Source organism: Lissotriton helveticus, chromosome 1_1 (genome assembly GCF_964261635.1).
Source record: "Lissotriton helveticus chromosome 1_1, aLisHel1.1, whole genome shotgun sequence".
NCBI lineage: Eukaryota > Metazoa > Chordata > Amphibia > Caudata > Salamandridae > Lissotriton > Lissotriton helveticus.
In genome coordinates, this window is record NC_136057.1 from 965679211 (window position 1) to 965700345 (window position 21135).

Genomic DNA, 21135 nt, shown 5'->3' on the forward strand with positions numbered 1-21135 from the left:
TGTGGGTGTCAAATGTTATTTACACACTGTGATATGCACCGGACAACATGAAAAAGCACAACCATTTGTCCTTTTACTGCATTTTTAGCCCACGAATAACAAGTCAATGTCTTAGTTATGTGGATCCTTGGTTTATCAATGAACACACGATCGGTTGTGCAGGTCACACACCACTTCTACCAGCCAATGTGGCTTTTTAGGTGTTATGCAGGGAGCCATGGGGACAGTACAGGCATGCATATAATATAAAATGACATTGAAAAAGTAAATCAGATGGTCATTGTAAGACCTGTCTTCAAGTGAGTAGGACCTCTCTCGAACTACGTACCGATCAGTGACTATTGAGCAGCTGTGTATGCGTGAACTTTCTTCTTGTGTATGAAGAGGCCTAAATAAAGTGTAACATATCCTGCTAACCCTGTCCCTTCCCTTAGGTATGAGCATGTCCGACTTTTAAATACAGAACCTGCCGCTTGCTTCAAACTATGTCGTGGCCACTGGGTTCACCCTATACTATTTTTAGCATGCCCCAGGGAACAGCTTTACATCAAAACCCTGCAACATGCATTTTGTTCTCTATATTGAATTTCACGCTCTTTCTTTTTCAGGTTGATGCAACATCAAATAGTTTAAGGTTTTTCATATTGGTGTTCTATGATTTCGTATGAAATATTATAGTGATCTTAATGACGTTTTAAAGAGTACAGTCCAGATGAGTATTGGTAGTATTTAAAATGGTGCTGCCAATTACCCTGCATCGTTAAGATGCCCCCAGCGGTGAGCAGGCTGCCTATGTAGAATCGGGGAAATGACTGCGATGAATGCAAACCTCAGAGAGCCCGGTGACTCCCCTGCCGCATCCGTATATTACTGTAGACTAAAGTGAACGCCAGATGATGTGTGTCAGGGCAGGCAGTCCGTTTGTGTCAGAGTCCTGACAGCATGTCAGATAACATCGTGTCATCAGGATGTTATGTTTGTGATTCTTTTATGAACAGTAATCGTGAGTGTCAGTGGTCGATACAGTCTCTTACAGACGGCTCCCAAGTGGCTCCTAGCGCTCAATGAGAAGGCGGCAGCTCAAATCACACAATGTGCGGGGAAACGTGGTTTTCTGGACACCTAGCGCTCCAGCAACCTTCATTAACTTTTTAGTAATCCAAATCAAATTGTTATCATGTTGTGATGCAGTAATGCTGTAATACCTTACTTGAATCCTGTAGTTCTGTCCGGTAGGAGTCTGTTTTTGCTGTTGTTGGTTCTCCGCAGGAGGGGGGACTGACAGCCTTTGTTACAATGGAAAATAAAGACTTTGCAGAAAAATAGCTAAATTCCTAAGCAGTTCAATAGGTACCATTTCAAACTTTACTCTTTCGTTGCGTTGTCTTTGTTTAGAAATATTGCATAAATATTTCCAGTCTTTTATATCCTGATTAAAACTGGGTTAAAGCTAATTTATAAATATTCCCAGCTTCGTCAGGGAAAGAAATATAGGCCTGGGAGGTAGTGCATGTTGTAGAGGATTACATAGTTCAGATCAAATGTGGAAGCCATAATGAATACACTGGTTTTCTGGTTTCATAGTTAAAACTTAAGCATCATACGTTCAATAAATTAGAGAAAATGTTACTTGGGTGTTGCAATGTTCTGATTCACCTAATGTCATGGCCATCTCCTTTCCACCCCTCGAGATATTTTATCTTCTCTCTCCTTAGGCAGTGATTTTCCTCACATTCTCAGAGTTATTTGTGGTGTTTGCCTTCTTTTTTCAAATCCCCTGGTTTCACAATGCTCTGTCCTATTACTTTGGCTATCTGTTTCCTTCATTGTACATGACGATTCTACCAAAATATTGAGTTTGCCATTTTATGGCCCCACAATATCGACTGCCTCCTAATCATAAAGGAAACTAGATGTGGGTAAGTCAGAAAGCACGGCCAGGGAGGCAGTGTATATGATTTATTCCCAATCACAACAACTTATACGTGTCCAATCTGTAAAATGTATCCAGAAATCCTGTTGCCCCATTGGGATAGCAAGAGAGATTTGACATTCCTCTTGTGATCAAGTAGCTTATTCTACGCATACAGGATATTCTCCTATCATATTAGGGGTCGTTCTCCCTCGTCCTTACTCTTGTGGTTGATAGGGTCTAGGTACCAGGTTCTCGCCTGTAACACTTTCTTCCCTGTGGAAAGAAATAGAGTGGATAAATGCTGGCAGTACTAATAGCTCCTGCGGCCCCTTGTCCTTTCTCCAAAGCCCCAGCTGTGCAGTACTCCCCTTTCTCTTCATAGCACAAATATCAGCGGGGAGAAATGGAGTGCAGTATGTATGTCATCCTGAGCATCTCCTGCAACCCATCCTGGAGTCCTACAGGTTCTAGCCCAGCTCCCCAGTGGCTGGCCGCTGGCAATAATTGAATGGGTAGAGGATGGTCCAAAAGATGCACATTCAGTGATGTTTCCATTTATTATTGGTCCCCTGTATGGAGAATCCCGGTCCACCTTTAAAAGTCACCCCCCATGCTTTTCTGCGTAGTCATTTTTGCAATGCTGCAGGTGTGGAGTGAGGATCCCTGAATGTTGGGATTCCAAATAAGATTGCTGTAAGTCCCTGTACCCACTTTCCTGAAGAGGAAACCATCTTCATGGGTGAGGGTCATGAAGTGAGTATTTGGCAAGAGAAAAGGGTGAAATACTAAGTGACCCATCAGGGTTAATTCCATACCAGGTAGAGAATACCCACTGCAGGCCAAACAGTTCATCCCACACGCCCCTGACCGGGCCATACAGGCATTGGGGACGGGTTCACCCATTTACAGGATTTAGGAATAGTAAATCCATTCTACTCTTCAGAAGGTTCCCTTCAAGATATGATGGTAGTCAATATTCTGGAGTCGATATATGCAGGCCGATGATATTGACATCTATATGTTGAAAAACAATGACGCATGGGGACAACTCTCTTCTTTTTCCTAAAAACCTGTTTGATCAACTTTCTCAGGACACTCTAACAATATCCTGTTTACAATCACCTAAAGGCTAGTGTCTCTGGATATTGTATCAGCACTTGCTAGTTTGGCTCAAACTGACAAAGTTGCAAACTGGGGCTGAAGGGACACCCAGAAAAGTTTTGACAAAAAGAGGTCTCTCTATGTTATCTGCCCATCACTTGTTGCTTGTAAAAATATTTCACACAAAGTCGTCTAATGGTGATCCACACCATGGTGGACTGGTGTATCATTCTAAAACAGGACAGCAAGGCACCCAATGTAATGCCACCCTCTTGATCCCAGATCCATGCCGGCCGCCACTGTCCTTCACAGCAACAGGTACATTTACACTCTTCCCTTCTATTGAACTTTCAGGCTCCACACCTGTCTTTTATTATTGGTGATCATTTTCTCATGCACAAAAAAACAGTACTAGATGTATTATACTACTTTTTACAAAGTCTTTAATAATCTTTAATTTCCATTATGGCACGTTAGCGACTAAAGATGCATCACAAAAATCCCAACCTCTGATAATGCCAAATATCTTAGATCCCAGGCCACTTTCCGGAAGATACCACATATTTCTTGGCATCAGAAATAACCATGCCATTTTGCCATAAATTCCCTTATATTGTATTTTACTGTCAAAATAAATCCACATTTATTTGAAAGAATGGTGATGTTTTTGAGATCTCATGGAATATAAAACTAGAATGGGCTCTGGACATTAAAATAAAATAAAATTTTAGATAGATGGATAGATAGATAGATAGATAGATAGATAGATAGATAGATAGATAGATAGATAGATAGATAGATAGATAGATAGATAGATAGACAGACAGACAGACAGACAGACAGACAGACAGACAGACAGACAGACAGACAGACAGACAGACAGACAGACAGACAGACAGACAGACAGACAGACAGACAGACAGACAGATAGATAGATAGATAGATAGAGATAGCTAGATAGCTAGATAGATAGATAGATAGATAGATAGATAGATAGATAGATAGATAGATAGATAGATAGATAGAGACAGACTGACTACATGTTGTGGTGGTGCTTTTATTGCTCAAATTGCAGAAAACCATCAAATATGGTAACTATTTCAAGGTTGCATGTGAAATACAGAGCACTCACGATAAGTACACTGACCATCACAAAAGAGACTTCACACATGATGGATGTAAATAACGTTTGTATTCAATACACACAATTATCAACACAACATGAACATCATGTTTTTCTCGGCATAAATCATACTTTGAATTTTTACTAGCAGTACTAGACCCATCCGTGTTAAAATGACATCAGTAATATGCACAATTGGGAAAGATCCTATTCTACACCCCTCCAGCACCCTTATGTGGTGCAACACGTTGTCCACCGCAGGCCCACCCTAGCAATTCTTATAATTTAATACCACACAGTTATAGGGTACACCCTGAGTTACAACGATACCAGAAATATGTACATACAAGGAATTCTAACACTTTTTAGCAGCAACGTGGGCCGAAGCTGCACGGGAAAAAGCAATGTAAAACGTAATGCTCTACTGGCAAGAAATCACCATTTAAGGCTGGCCAGTGTCGTGAGTCACAGACAGTCTGCAGACAGTCACTCCAACACACACTCACTCTGCATCGATAGGTGATGCAACAGGTAGCAGACAGGTCTGTAGGAAATGCGCTTGCATACATACGTACTCAGCACCCTAATGCGGTGCACTGATACCCAGTAGGTCAATTAATAACACACTACAGACCCCGTGGCCCAAGCCTCCCTCCACCCTCCTACTCACACTGACTATCCACACCCCCAGATTGGGGATAACCCGTCCTCTCCTGGACATTGCTGCACGCGGCAACGGCGCACTTAGTAAGGGTCCCAGGGAAGCAGGTGGAGGGTAGGTAGCAGGCCTCATTAAGATGTAGTCATCAAATGAGGGTTTGGCCATAACTCAGGAGTTCACCCACAGCAGAAGGAGGCTGGGAGCAGTAGATTCAGATTCAGATGCTCCGTCCATCACCACCCCCTTTTGTACCGCTTTTGGCCGCCATAAGTGTGGCAGGGTATGCTCAGACGTGAGTCCCTTGCTCACTTTGCCACTGGATTCAAGCAAGCCGGGCTGAAAACGGCTGGAATGCCAGAAACCGGTCCTCGGAAGCTTGTTTCCGGTCCAGGGAAGGCATGGCTTGGCAGTTCGGGCTGGACTGTTCCCATGAGGCACAGGGTCAGACTGATTTTCATATAGCCATGTCTGAACTGGGGTGGCAGAGTGGGCTAAAGAATGGTGATGGTTTAAACCCAGATCTTTTGACTGGGTGTGAGTGTTTGATTGATTCAGATGCTCCGTCCATCACCACCCCCTTTTGTACCGCTTTTGGGGGCAGTAGTCGGTCACTCAAAAGAGTTCCATAAATGCCTTCCGGCACCATCCCAGTTCTGCAAAGCACAGGGGGGTCAGGCAGTCAATAACTCTAACCACCCAGACCCAAGGCAGCCAATACTACCTTGCAACACAATGTCATCGAGGGCAGGGTGAGGAGACGGCAGTTGGTGCGCCGCACTGAGAGCCAAAAAGGGAACAATCAATGAATGAAGAATGAAACAGGGAACCTTTCGGAAGGAAAAGGAACCCCGTCAGGTACACATTGATCAGAGTCGTACCCAGACAATACAGGCACAACTTCTGGTGCACATTGATATGGGTCACACCAGACCATTCCGGTCACACAACGAGGACTTTCAAATTCCAAACCCCCCCGGAAAGGAGGCATATTGTCGGGTGCACGTTGATATGGGTTGTGCCAGACAATTCCGGTCACACACAATGAAGTGCTGCAAGTTCTGAGCCTCCCTCGAAATGAGACACAACGTCTGGTGCACATTGATATTGGCCACACCAGACAATTCCGGTCACACTCAAAGGCACAAGTTGAGTAATGCCTCAGAAGGTAGAATGGGCACTACCAGGGTTATACCCCCACCTCCGAGCATCGCACCCTGTGATTTGGACACTGCAAGCAATGAGCATGCAGTTGGTGTGTCGCACGAGCGAGATGCTTCACAATTGACAAAACTAGCTATGTTGCTCCCACAACCGGTGAATCGCTCACCCCCAACAAGACGCTTAAGCATGCTGAGGTGTCCACGAAGCACAGGTCACATGTCTTAGATGTGGACAAGACTTCTGGGGCTCCACACAAGGCAGTCCGGTCTCCAGGCACAATGCTTAGGTACCCTCTCAGTTCTGCTAACAGTTGGGATCCAGCAGAAGATGTGGTCACTTAAGAGGAAACTGCTTTCCAGGTGTCACAAGTAGACGGTGTGGGTCCCTCATAGGAGATCTTTGATGTCCCTAAGGCCTCCGAAAGAACAGGGGGCAAGCCAGCAAGCCCTTGGAGAGTACACTTCAGGGTGCCACACCGCAGCAAGTAGTCAGCTCAGGCCAGCCACTATTCATGAAGGACATGCAGGTCCCTTTAGCGGTCCCTTTCAATGACAGTCATCCTCCTTGTGCACAACAGATTCCTATGTCAGTGTGCACCATGCAGTTCCAAGTTCTCTGGTCCCATGTCCCCAGGAGTGTATCTCCGCCATGCTGAAGTATGGCACCAGTAGTTATACTGTAGTGTGCCTTTGAAGTTGTGGGTGGTTCAAAGGATGTCGCCCCTGAATTTCAGTCTTGTCTGCCATGAGGCCGTGGAATGTAGATCTTAATCTTTAGTGGGGTCATGATCTGGCTCCAGAGGCCAAGTGTCAAAACCTCTTCCTCCAAACTATCCAGCCAGGCCCAAAAATGGCAGAGGTCTGTTCCAGTTGCATGCCCAATATTTTATAGCTGTCACTAAGGAATACCCAGATGTGCTCCCACAGCCTCCAGTGTGGACTGGAGCCAAGCACAAAGGCGCACAAAGAATTTTAGAGCAGATAAATGCCCACTTTCTAGAAGCGGCATTTCTCAGCTAGTAAAGACAAAAACACCTTTACCACTGTGAATCCAATGACAGGAAACATTATGAGGCTTCTCCACTGCAATCCACAATTGCAGCCTGAAGTAATTTCAACCCCTTTCCCATGTTAGCCTATAGGAAGAGAAACCCTCATAAGTAGTGAAAACACACACAGGCATTCTTCACTACCTGGGCAGGGAACAAGCATGTGTACTTGCCCAGTCCGTTTTTACCTACCGCTCACTTCACCCCTTTGGGTACTGGAAAGTCCTCTTAGGATGGCTAGTGATTTAGAAAGGCCAGCCTGAGTAGAAGTGCAATTGCATACACACTGAGGTGTAATGGCAGGCTGAACACATGTTTAGGAACACCATAGGTGCAAATGCGCATACCAGCCTGCAATGGCAGGCGGGACACATGTTTAAGCACATCATGGGCGCAAGTGCACAGAACGGCTTACAATGGTAGACTGGACACATGTTTTAAACATCATAGGTGCAAGTGCGCACACTGGCCAGCAATGGACGACTGGAAACCGGTTTAAAACCACCATAGGTATGAGTGCACAAACATAGGCCTGCAATGGCAGACCTGTTACAACGCATTCGTTACTCCGCACTACCATTACAACGCGACTTTTATAACGCATACCATTACAACGCATTGCGCTGGGGGGCGCTATAGGATAGGGAATGGTATAATTTACTATCCAACACCTTCCCTAGGGTCCACGGGGACTGGAGTTAGAATAGTAAATTATACTTACCACTATCCAGCACCCCAAAGCGCTATGCGTTGTAATGGTATGCGTTGTAATGGTCGCGTTGTAATGGTAGGTAGTTGTAACGGTATGCGGAGTAACGTCATACATCCCTAGGAAGGGCACGCACACTTTCACATTTACAGTGGGAATGTGCCCCAGGCCCGAAGGCTTAAGAAAGAGAATGAGCCACACCCAGGAGGTGTCACTTGGGGAGAGCCGAACCCCTAGATAGGGAAAACCCACATTGGGGTTCGTCCCTACCTGGACTGGGAACACACAGGTGTACCTACCCAGCCACTCAACTACCCAGAGCTCCACCCTTCCAAACTTAACCTAGGGCCGCTCTGGTGGTAGTGAAAGGCCCCCTGAGGGTTGGCTGAGTGAGTGTCTGAAAAGGTATTCCATTGGGTGGCACAATTAGTGCTGTGTCCTACTACTAGCCAGTGCAGTACCTGACCTTGGCATGTGGTGTACCTTTTTATAGGGCACTCATAGGTACAACACCTAAACCATTCAAGTAAGCAACCTATCTTTCCATGTAGAGGTAGGGTGTGCGCACTTTCCTGCCGCAGTACAGTGGGAAAGTACCCAGAGTCCTAAGGTCAGTAAAAGAGATTTGGCAAAAACCAGGAGGACAAAAAGCAAAAAGTATAAGGGAAATCCCCCTCGAAGGGTCATGTCCAACAAAGGGCTGCTAGAATTATGAGGCAGAGAGGACCAAATTATGCCGCAAGGTTATCTAAATTATGCATCAAAATGATGCACCACATTCACTGTCAGTATTACTTTTATCCATCAGAGATAGAAACAAAATATTTGGTGAAATTAAAAATGTGGCACATTATGTGATGAAGTATGTGGCAAATGCAGTAAATCCATCGTTTTGAGGTAAATGCCGCAGACACAGAGTTGTCTAAATCTACTGGCTTCCCCATCGCCCAATTTTTTCAAAAAAGGTTTAAAAAAAGCGTAAACATTCTAAGTCCAATTAGTGACCATTGTCAGCAACACTTTGGAGTAAACAGCTTATTCACACTATCCATCTCTGACCCCTGAAAACCCTTAGTTTGGCTGCATGCTGTCCATCACCTGTAAACTCCTTACTACCATTACACACAACCTATCCCTGAATCATAAAAACTCCTTATAACTCTCTTGAAAACGTTAAAAGTGACAAAAACATAATACCATATATAAAGTTAATTTTTTGAAATAAATAAATGCATTAATATATGAAAATATGAAAGAATCCTATTTTATCCATTACATTTAACACACTAATTTAGTATTTATTTTATAAACGAAAATGAGTGTATTAATGCATTTCTACTTTTATTGTTTTAAGTAACAATATATACGAACATATATTTATATGTGTATATATATATATATATCCAACAAATGGCCCCAAGGAAATATATATGTATATGTCTATAAATATATATAGATAGATAAAGATATTTGCACATATAGTGTAACTTATCCCTGAAGTAAAGACCTGAGAAGTGAACATCTAACAATTGGAGAAGTGTGGCTCACTGGTTAGAGGAGGCAGACGTGGAAGCAGAGGTCAGCCTGGGACCAGGGTTCAATTCCCGGCTCGGTGGGGTCTTGAGTCCTAAAATGTCCATGGACTCGACAATTCTCGCTCCGGTGCCTACTCGATTCACGGGTTGCGACTCTGGGCAATAGCTTGCTTAATCTCCACAACGGCCCCTCGCGGTGGGATGCCTGGCTTTCACCTTGCGGATACCCTGCTGGGGTTATCTCACAGGGGAATACCAGGATGGGTTCCCTAAGCAAGCGCTTAGAAACCGCTTGGTGATTTGCGCTATATAAATTCCTGTACATTTACATAACAACTCTCCTGTAGCGTATCGACTCCCAGTGTAATGCCTGCTAACATACTATTATGTATGTGTTATAGATCCAGAATAAACGTGTGGAGCACAATAAGTACACAAGCAGGCATAGACAATTGTGAGATTAGCTTGATGTTACGTATGATAATGACAAAAATATGCTAGAATGTGCCTTACTTCTTGCAGTGAAGCATCCCACGCCTTTTACCCAAGAAAGCTGTACTGCCTTCGGTCATCAGATGGGTCACTGGATCCAAAATATGGCCATGTCATCCTGTATTAATAGAGCGTCATTGACTAGCACCTTTCTCACTTTCAAAGTCCTAAGACAACAGTCAGCAAAACTCCATTCCACGAAAAATATATATCCGGAGCTGACTGGAAACCAAGGGGCATATGTACAAGCCCATATTGCCACAGTAGCGTCCCTTTTTTGGGCGTTCCTGTGGCGATATGTGGTTTGCCTTATTTACAAGGCAGTGTTAAGCACTCTGTCACACTATATTTAGCATGAAACGGGTAGGCAATTGGTGTTGCAATGGGTGTTATGCCATAACACCTTTTGATTTTGACACTGCCCCATATTTACAAGGGTGGCGTAAATATGAGACAGCACCAAAATTAAGACCAAACATGGCACAATGAGGAGAAATGCTTTATTTCTCCTAGTTTTTGCTGTTTCTCTGTGTGCTGCATTGTGCAGCACACATAAAACAGCAAAACGGCATGCATGATTGTTTATGTGCAGTAAGGGACCCAATCATTTAAAAAATGATGAGTTGCAACTTCTTTATGTGCTGCGCAAAGCAGAACACATAGAAGTTACAAATCGCCATTTAAGATTGTCTATGTGCAGGAAGGGACACCTTACTGCACATAAACAATCATTGCCCCAACACAGGCACCCTTCCACTATGGCGCTAGGCAACTGTAAATAGCGCCAGCGCAGGGGCAAACACAGGGCTGCACCGTATCGTTGTAAATACTGTGTAGCCCTGTGTTTCAAAGCTGGCGAATCGCAGTGTTAAGCCAAGAAGGCTAACGTTGCGATCCATCACTTTTCTTGTAAATATGCCCCCAAAAGTTTCATATCTCACTCAAATGCATTCAAATCTTTGTGTTGGACTGCACCGTCGTGGTGGAACACTCGACCTCAGAACAAGAGAGGCTGGTGAAACAAAGGCCCTACTGAAAATGCTAGTATTGAGCACTCACCTCAACATTTAGCTCATCATTTTCCCTACTCACCTACAGAGATGATGGACAACGGAGCATATTTGCAAGCCCCTGTCGCTACAGGAACGTCACTTTTAAAGAAGTTCCTGTGGCGATAGGGGCTCCGCCTTATTTACAAGGCCGCTTTAAGTCACTTAATGTGGCTTAATGCTGCCTTGTAAGTAAGGCACCCTTTCATGCTACACTTAGCATGAAAGTGGTGGGCAACAGGCGTTGCGGTGGGCGTTCTGCCTCAACACCCTTACAAGGGTGGCGTAAATATGGGGCTGTGGCAAAAAAAGTCCAGGAAAACCTTGTCTTAACATGGCAAAACCAATAGAAATGCTTTATTTCTTCTCGTTTTGCTGTTTCTATGTGTGCTGGGATGTGTGATGGAACAACCCTAGCTATTACAACGCGTGTCGTTACATCGCAGTCGTTACAACGACTGCGATGTTACCACGCTATGCCATTACAACACAAGTCTTTACATCGACTTGCGCTAGATGGCGTGCTAACATTAGAAAAGTGTAATTTACTATTCCAACTCCAGTCCACTTAACAGTAGGGAAGGTGTTGGGATAGTAAACTACACTATTTGTAATGTTAGCACGCCATCTAGCGCAAGTCGATGTAAAGACTTGCGTTGTAAGGGCATAGCGTGGTTACATCGCGGTCGTTGTAACGACCACGTTGTAACAGCATTGCGGTGTAGTGACCGTGTTGTTAACGATGTTTCCCATGTGCTGCATTGTGCAGCACACATAGAAACAGCAAAACGCCATTCTGGATTGTTCATATGCAGGAATTGACACCTTCCTGCACATAATCAATCATTCCCTCAATGCAGGCACCCTTGCACTATGGTGTAAGGGTGCCTGTGAAGGCGCTAGGCAGCTGAATTTAGCGCCAGCACAGGGAGATATGCAGGGATGCACCCTATTATTGTAAATACAGTGCATCCCTGCATTTCTAAAGTGACGGAGCATGGCGTTAGCTATTTTGGCGCTAACCTGCGCCCTGCCACTTTTGTTGTAAATATGCCCCAAAGTGGTTCCCTTTCCTCTGCTACTCCAATCAACCCAGTCTTAGTTTAGACATATCTGAAGTTTTTGAACTCTTTTGTGGTTTGCTATATTTAGGGGAATTAAGAGGCTCAAGTCTTGTATTCCATGTTAATTGCAAAGCGCACTGACACCCTAATAGTAAGGATAGTGCTACATAAAATGTATAAATAAATATTGTGGCCGCTTAATTGTATAGAGTATCTTTACATTCTAGGTTTCAAAATGAACTAATAAAACAGGCTCATTTCCTCTATTGTTGCTTTTAAGATGTGTTGCATAGCACTTTCTTTAAACATTTAATTTGACTGAATATTTCACGCAACTGGTTAATATATCGGCTGCCTTTCTGTGCTAGGAGGTTGATGTTCAGATGCCATCCTCTTTGTCTCACCTCCACTTTCGTTTCCCTGCCTCCCACTGTGAGGCACTGACGTGTGAATCAACTCAGGTGAAAAGAGGTCTCTGCAGGGCACAGTTACTTCTCTGGGGATGTCTGCGCACCCGGGAGGCTTTTCAGCTTCCACGTATTGTGACAGGCTCGTTCAATGGTGCGTGAAAGATATATGTAAATATTTCACAGCGGACCCAGCAATTCTGAAAAAAGGCATTGGACGTGTCACTTAAGATTGTATGTTTCTAGCACCTGTAAGATAAATATGCACAAGGTTCTCATATTCATTTTTAAAACAGTCCTGTTGTGGCACTACAACAAACCACCCCGATCTACATAACACAGACATTAAAGCTCACTGGCGGTGCAAGGCACGTGAATAGCCAAAAGTCCCTTAATCGAAAAGTCCTAAATGTCATACCATTTACTTTTACAAGTATCTCTGGGGAATGCAAGAAGAACATTAAATGCCCCCATCGACAGAAGCAATTACTCAATATAGATTGCACCAAAAGAAAGTTCAACACCTCCACCTGTAAAAGCAAAACACACACAAAAGCCCTCAGAGATTGTGGTCATTATTTAGCTTTTACTCAGAGCAAAATAAACGTGTGCAATGTAATACCACGATAGGAGAGATCAGATCATCCAATTTCAAAAAGAGGTTTTAAATAGCGAAAGACGCCGTATCTCCAGAGGTGGTGCCTGAACATCACAGTAAAAACCTAAGAAAAAAATAAGAAATCACTGACTGTTAACTTTACAAAGCATTTCAAAGTGATCCAGAACTCAGCAGATAACATTGTTATTATAAGGGCATCAGCAAGGCGTTACTAAGTAACACATTGTTATAATGAAACGGCGGTGGTAAAGAAGGAAGACAGGGTAACACGAGTACTCATCGAGAATAAGAGCAAGATGCTAAACCCGAGCTATGCAAATCAATGACAGCCCCATATGGCCGCTCTGCTCTGTCTCTGCAGGGACTTGAAGTTGGACAACATATTGTTGGATAAGGAGGGGCACATAAAGATCGCCGATTTCGGGATGTGCAAGGAGAACATGTTTGGACCTACCAAGACGAACACGTTCTGTGGGACCCCGGACTACATCGCACCAGAGGTGAGTGCTAGTCCCATCTCCTATGGGTTCTATATGTTCTTGGAGGGAGGTGGTGATTGATTTGAACTTCAGAAGACAGTCTTTACTCGGATCTCACTCTTCAGTCTTACTGGAGGGAAGAGTTCAGTCTATTAGCAAGACTGATGAGGGGCGGCCCAATGAACGCGCCCAACCCATTACCCACTGAAACTACAACTCAGCAATCATTGTTCCTTTTGTTAGAGGTATACCTAAGAATAGCATTCATGGGCGAAAAGGTTTCCAAAGAATAAACACTAGCAAGGGAGAGGACTTAAATATGATACTTAAAGTGAGCTGGTTTTTGCTATGCACTGCTTTCACAATATTTCCAGAACTGTTTAATCTATACATTTCGCGCTCTTGAGTCCAAATGGACATTGTGTGCCTGAAAGACTTTAAATAGTGGTATTAGATTGGAATGACTGTTCACATAAACTCCATAAAAGTGTTTCTTTAATTTTTTTTTTTTTACTGTTTTTTTTTTCTTTCCTTTTTTATTGACAGAAAAGCCAAGATGATTGACAATCACAATTTACAGAAAAATATAGTGCAGATACATCTCAATATACAATAGATCAGACTCATAAGATTTCCTATGCACTTTGTTTAACCTAGAGAGAATTAACAACAAAAAAAAAGGGCTCTTAACCCTGTAACATCAATAACATTATCATTATCCGTCCCCCCCGGCAACCGTAGTCTGTAACAATGCAAGTTTTTAAATAAAGTTATCCCAGATCTTAACAAACTTCGCCACTGCTTTAGTACCTCTGATCTTGGCTAGTGAGCCTTCCATAGTATACATTTCATTAACAAGAGCCCACCACTCGGTCGGTCGTATGAGGAGGATTCTGAGAAATCCAAGCTCTAGCTATGACCAGTCTAGCAGAGGACAGAAGGATATTCAACAAGTCTTTATTAGAACTGTTAGTAGGATATTTAGCCAATAGAACTTCGGCTGCGGATATTGCAAAATTAATCACTTGTTTTTGAAGTATGATACCTTCTATTGCTGACCAATACTTAGTTAATGATGGACAAGAATAAATCATGTGTATGAGGTCTGCTGCCACCAGACCGCATTTAGGACATTTAGTACGATCACTAACTCAGCTATTTGGTGACCATTTCGAAATTCTTAGTGAAGTATGATATAAATGACATATAGTCTTATAAGACTGGAGCATTAAGCTGAGGAATGAGCCACTTTGTCCATATTCACTAAAGCAGCCGAAATATTCTGGGCGGTAACATTAAAACCTAATCTATCAGTCCGTTTTAAAGCCATTTTGGGGCATTCATCTGTTCTATTTTGGCTAAGATACTTGTATCCCAAACTAATTAGTGATTTCCTATTCAGCGAATAGAAGCAAGTCCATATGTCTGAACCGCTCAGCTCTTGCAGCCTCATCTTACGTATTGAAAAATCCCTTATTTGAAAATATTTAAATTGCATAGATTCAGGTAGTTTATACAAGAGTTTCAATGTTTCAAATTGTAGGAGCTCACCAGTGCCATATAAGTCTCCTAGTGTCTTAATGCCATAGTTAGCCCAGTCCCGCCCAGTTTTATCGCTAAAGATATCAGGAAGCCCTGGATTATCCCAGAGTGGCAAATCAGTATGAAAAAAGAAGTACCGCAATTAGTCAGTATCAGGTTCCAGATACGTACTGCATCCCTCGCAGTCTTCAATTTGACACGTTTAAAATAGTTTGGATCTTGCACTCTAGCCAAGAATTGTTTTGAGTCTCTACCAAGCAAAAATTGATGAAAGAAATATTGATGGTTAACAACATACAGGCTACGAAGCCGACCCAAAAAGGAAGCAAAAAAATAAGCTCTAATGTCAGGGAAGTTAAGACCGCCCTTATCGAGTGGAAGTTTTAATATCGACATTGATCTTCGGGACTTTTTATAGCCCCAAATAAAGCTGCTGAGAATGCCATCTAGTTTTTTAAAAAACAAATTGTTAACGCGAAAAGGAATAGACCTGAAAAGATATAAAAAGTTCGGCAAGATGGTCATCTTAATAAGATTAATTTGCCCAAGGAGATTGAGCGGAATCTTGTGCCATTTTTTCAAAAGAACGGACACTTCTTTTAACAAAGAATCATAGTTCAGAGCATTTATTTCACTAATCTTAGCAGATATCTTTACCCCTAGATATACCGCAGCGTGGCAGAGCCCCAGCACTGGTGAGTTGGACTGGTAATTCATTATAACTTGAGTTTTGTTGATATTTAATTTATAGCCAGAAATAACCCCAAAGTTATTGGCTTCCTCAGTAATCCCTACCAGTGCATCCGCCACGTTTGACGTATAAATAGCTAAATCGTCAGCATATGCTGTGATTTTAAGAGTTTTGTCGTCATGCCGGACAGGTACAATCTTAGTTTGAATTTGAAGGGCATTAATAAATGGCTCCATGGAAAGAGCGAAGAGCAGGGGTGACAACGGGCACCCCTGCCTGGTTCCTCTTAAAATTGCAAAATTTGATGACAATGTCCCAGCATGGCTTATTTTGGCATTAGGGTCCCTATACAATGCCTGTATACTTTTCAAGAAGCGACCCTTTAGGCCAAACTGCTTTATAACCACCCACAAATAATCCCACCCCACTCGGTCAAACGCCTTCTCTGCGTCTAAAAGAATCATACCGAGCGGGGTGAGATTAGTTGCAGCTACATCAAAGGCGGTTGCAGCCATGTTGACATGAGTGGTAGTGTCCCTCCCTGCAACAAAGCCATGTTGTTGATCATTAACAAGCCGTGGCATAAGTGGAGCCAATCGTATTGTAAGAAGTTTAGAGTAAGCTTTTGCGTCGGCATTGATCAGGGATATGGGTCTGTAAGACCCACACTCCGTAGATGTTTTTTTTTTTTTTTAACATAATTTTGGCTGTTTTCCAGGAATCCGGAGCTTTCCCTGTAGAACCGATTAAGTTAAGAACTAGACAAAAAAGTGGTAAAAGTTCCTCCGCACAAATTTTATAAAGTTCTATAGGGAGTGTATCCCCACCTGGAGCCTTGTTAGAGTGGAGAGAAGTGATAGCAAGACGCAGCTCCGATATTGTAACCTCTTCCTCCAATAAGTCAATGCATTCCTGATCTAAATACGCTTTTGCGGGCACATTTTTATTAATGTATGTTTGTATATTGGCCTCGTTGCAGGAGCTCTCAGGAGTATACAGCTTTTCATAATATGAAACAAACTGTCCCAATATTTGTACTGGTTGAGTAATCGAGGTATCGTTGGGGCCCTTAATAGATTTAATTAATGTTGATGCACGATCGTGTGCGACATTGTACGCCAAGACCTTCCCAACTTTAGCCCCGCATTCATATTGAGATAGTTGTACTTATGAATTTTAAGGCTATTTCTCTCCCTGAGTGAACTTTTTAAAGCTGAGCGTAAAGTAACTAACTTAGTTTCTAATTGACCAATATGTTGCACACTCGGCCCGTCAGTTCTAAGTGTATCAGCAAGTTGTTTTTCACATAACAGAATATTTGCTGTGGCCACCTTAATCTCCCTATTGCGCTCTGCATTTTGTTTTAGTACATATTGTTGAGCCTGACCACGAATAGAGGCCTTACAAGCGTCCCATACCGATAAAAGTGATGCGGTGTTAATGTTAATATCAATAAATTCTTTAATATACTCCTTAAGTTTAGCTATAAATGCTATATCTGCTAATAAATATCTAGGGAATGTGAAAGGTCGAAATTCCAGTGCCCTTTGGGCTATGCTAAATGAAAATAGTATGAGGTTGTGGTCAGACGATACTCTAGGGAAAATCTCCATATGCCCTGTCTCCATAACTTTATCTGATGCCCACGCCAGATCGATTCGTGAACACAGTTTGTGGGGTGGGGAATAGTACGTATAGCCAGCTATACCAGGGTGTAGATTCCTCCACACGTCTTTAACGTTGTGAATCTGCGCTAATTCCAAAATCGCAGCCCTAGTTTTGTCCAACCGCCGGAATAAACCTCTCTTGGTTACATCCTGGTCATAATTCAGCACGCAATTAAAATCCCCCATCAGAATCAGTTCCCCCTCCCAAGCAAGTAATTCAATGTTCAGCCAATCAAAAATACGTGGTTCATCAATATTAGGCCCGTAGATAGTACAAAAAACATATTTACAATTTTCCACCTCCATTTGAGCGATGGCTCATCGGCCTCCATTATCCGATGCTGTTTTAATCACTTCCCCCGGTAGTTGCCTCTTCTTCAAAATTGCCACACTCCGTATAGGAGCATTTAATGAAGTGCATACCACCAAATCGTACCCCAGTTGGCACAATAACTTCTTATCCTTATAACAGATATGTGTTTCCGTTAACATAACCAGGTGTGGATCATACATTTTCAGCTCCTCGGAGACCAAACGCCTTTTATTTTTATTGTTCAGGCCGGAAATGTTCCAGGCTAAACATCTAATTTGCAGCATAATAACTGATTGGTAGATCTAAACGTTCTGCACAATTCTTTAATTCCAACCTCATAACCTGGCTGTAATCCACAGCGAAAATCACCCTGAAGCTTGTCTTGTCCTTTTCTTCTTTTTTCCCCTCCCCCAGCCCCCAAACCCACCACCAACCCCTATCCTGCCTCTCTTACGTACCAAAAGGGAACCCCCTCTAACTCCTGCTGCCGCTGGGAGGGCAGCCAACTAAGGGTGCAGCAGTCTGAAGATCCCTCTCCATCCAAAAAAAAAAAAAAGTAAATAAATAAAACTTGGATCACCCAGATATGAATAATCAGATAATTAACGGATCCCCGACCAGAATTTCATTTAAGCATTTCCTAGTATAAGTGCCATTAAGCTGTACTATTTTTGAAAGTACATTCTCTGCTACTTTAACCTCATTAAGATAAATGTATGGCCAGCTTTAATAACTTTGAGACAAGCCGATTCCTGGAGGAAAACCTGAGCCCCAGCTGCCTTGAAGGGATCTATTAACTGACACAGCTTCCAGCGTTTCTCCATTGTATTCTTACATAAATCCGACCTTACAAAAAAAGTTACATCCTCAGTCACCACTGGGGAATTTGGTCTTGATTTCAAAGAGACTGCCTGTCTAAGTAGAAAATTCCCGAAAAATATCAGGAAAGGGCGGGGAAATGTACTTCCTTTATTTCTGTTTACTAAAGGCAGTCTGTGAACTCTTTGTAATTGTGAGTCCCAATCCCAATCGGCCAGGTCAGGGAAAGCGCGTTGAAATAGTTTAACCATGTAGGCTCGAGGATCCGAGCCCTCTGAGCCCTCAGGCATTCCGAATAGTCTGAGGTTCTGCCTCCGCTGTCTATTCTCCAGTTCTTCGAGTTTATTTTGCAGCGTGTTAATTTCCACATCATGGCGGGATGACCATAATTCTGTACCTGCGGATTGCTCTTCCACCAGCACGACCCGCTGTTGTAGTTCTTCAACTTCTTGTATAATACCAATCATCTTACTAGTCACTTCTAATAGACAGTTTTGCATTTTATTATTATCTTCTTTTAATTGTAAAAAGTATTGCTGAGCTTCATGCCGCTGTTCGGTCAAAGTATGAAGTATTAAAGCCAAAGAAGAACTCTCCGATTGAGCGGAGCCTGCCGGATTGTTGATGCTAGATGAGGTATCAGAGAGAACATTAGTGACAGTATGCGCATCCTTTAAGTGTTTTCCGCTTGCCTCAGCGCTTGGAGCAACAGTAGAAGGGGTAACAATGGTAGTTTGAGTAAACCCGATGCTGCTAGCCCCCTCTCCCCCGGATATTGCCACATTTGCCTCAGCTAATGAATATCCCCCTCCTGCAGAAATTGTGTCCGGGGTTCCGGCCACAAGTGAGACATCAGAAGAAGTACCTTTGGGAGGGAGAGAGGGAGGCAAGCACTACCGACTACCATTTTGTGTGTGTAAAAGGCCGCTTTATTGAAACAGGTGCACATCACATTATTACCAAACTGGCAAACCGCCTTACAAAACTAAAACCTCTCTAAACATCGAGTTACCTAACCCCCTTTTGTTTTTCTCCCTCCACCCCTACGATCCCACATGATAATGTCCCTCCAGCCCGCAACATAACAATATATAACAGCATTATATCCTATGAATATCTAAATTTCTCCCCTACCTCTTAAATCCAAAACCTCACAATACCTACATTCCTATCTGTCCTATTGCAACTGTAACCAAACTACCCTCTAATGTAACCCCCAAACTGTTTACCCTTTCCCCGCTCCCGTTCCCCAAGTCCCCAAACTTAACGACAAAATACCGAACTCCAGCCAAACTTGGCCAACATCCCAAACAAACTCCGCCTGCACCTGCTTCCAGCGACAACATACAATAAATCCCCACCCTGTGCACCTTTCCCAATTCCGCAACCTTCATAAAATCTTTTATTTCCCAAAGGGGATCCCCATGGGAAACCCCCCACTTAAAACATGAAAACCCCCAGGGAGGATGGGTGGGGCCAAACAACCTGCACTCCGCTCCCAGTCACCAGGTTTCAATACCTAAAATGGTGGCTGGGGAACGCGGGAAGCCCCTTTTATAATTGGGCTATAAAAACATGGAATTGGGCTGCTTTTGGGCTATACCCATGCAGCCCAAAAACTGCAAAATGGCCGCGCCCATGTCTCGCTCCCTACCCCTCCCAAAACTGCCCAGGGGCAGACCTCGCGGCTCGGCTGCCCCCCAAACCCCCCTTGAGAGGGAGAGAGGGAGGCAAGCACTACTGACTACAATTTTGTGTGTGTAAAAGGCCGCTTTATTGAAACAGGTGCACATCACATTATTACCAAACTGGCAAACCGCCTTACAAAACTAAAACCTCTCTAAACATCGAGTTAACTGACCCCCTTTTGTTTTTCTCCCTCCACCCCTATGATCCCACATGATAATATCCCTTCACCCCGCAACATAACAATATATGTCAGCATTATATCCTATGAATATCCAACTTTCTCCCCTACCTCTTAAATCCAAAACCTCACAATACCTACATTCCTATCTGTCCTATTGCAACTGTAACCAAACTACCCTCTCATGTAACCCCCAAACTGTTTACCCTTTCCCCGCTCCCGTTCCCCAAGTCCCCAAACTTAACGACAAAATACCGAACTCCAGCCAAACTTGACCAACATCCCAAACAAACTCCGCCACCCAGGGAAAGGTGGAGTGAAGGTGAATACACCGCCTCCCCCTTTCCCTGCCCCCCCCACTCCGTTCTGCGCAGCGAAACAGATCCAACACTGAAAACCAGGGTCCTACTCACGGCGCACGCCTACCAAACGGGCCAACACCTCCCGAAGCTCCAACAGGTACAAATCCATCCCAATCCTCGAGAGGTGTACCCCATCACCCCTGAACATTTCCGGTGCATCATAGTGAATATCCCTGTGCCAAATCCTCGCAAACCCCAAATGCCGACAGAAACGCACCATTTCCACGTTTATCTTCTTCCGCTCCTTGTCTACCGCCTGCGGCCGACTCGCCCCACTCCACACCCTTCGCGGCACCAGCTCCGTCCAAACCACCGAACAACCGGCCCAACGTCTCCGCAATTCCACCAAATCCCGCCGCATCGTCCTCATTAACACCATGCTAGTCTCCCCAGCGGCCAACCCACAAAATGTCCCCCACTGCGAAAGAGACAAGGCATCGCAATGTCATTGTCGATTCCCGGGACGTGCACCGCGCGAAAAGCAATGTCATGCCGCAAGCAGCCAAGCACA

The 21135-nt window shown here is 43.7% G+C and overlaps 1 protein-coding gene across 2 annotated transcripts in view; it reads left to right on the forward strand.

Moving 5' to 3' along the window:
* Nucleotides 1-21135, forward strand: part of PRKCQ (protein kinase C theta) — a 452364-nt gene that overhangs the window by 322204 nt on the left and 109025 nt on the right. For both annotated transcript variants that reach the window (XM_078677123.1, XM_078677128.1), the window contains one exon: nt 13246-13384. In XM_078677123.1, the coding sequence (XP_078533249.1) occupies nt 13246-13384 (139 nt within the window). The remainder of the gene's footprint in view (nt 1-13245; nt 13385-21135) is intronic.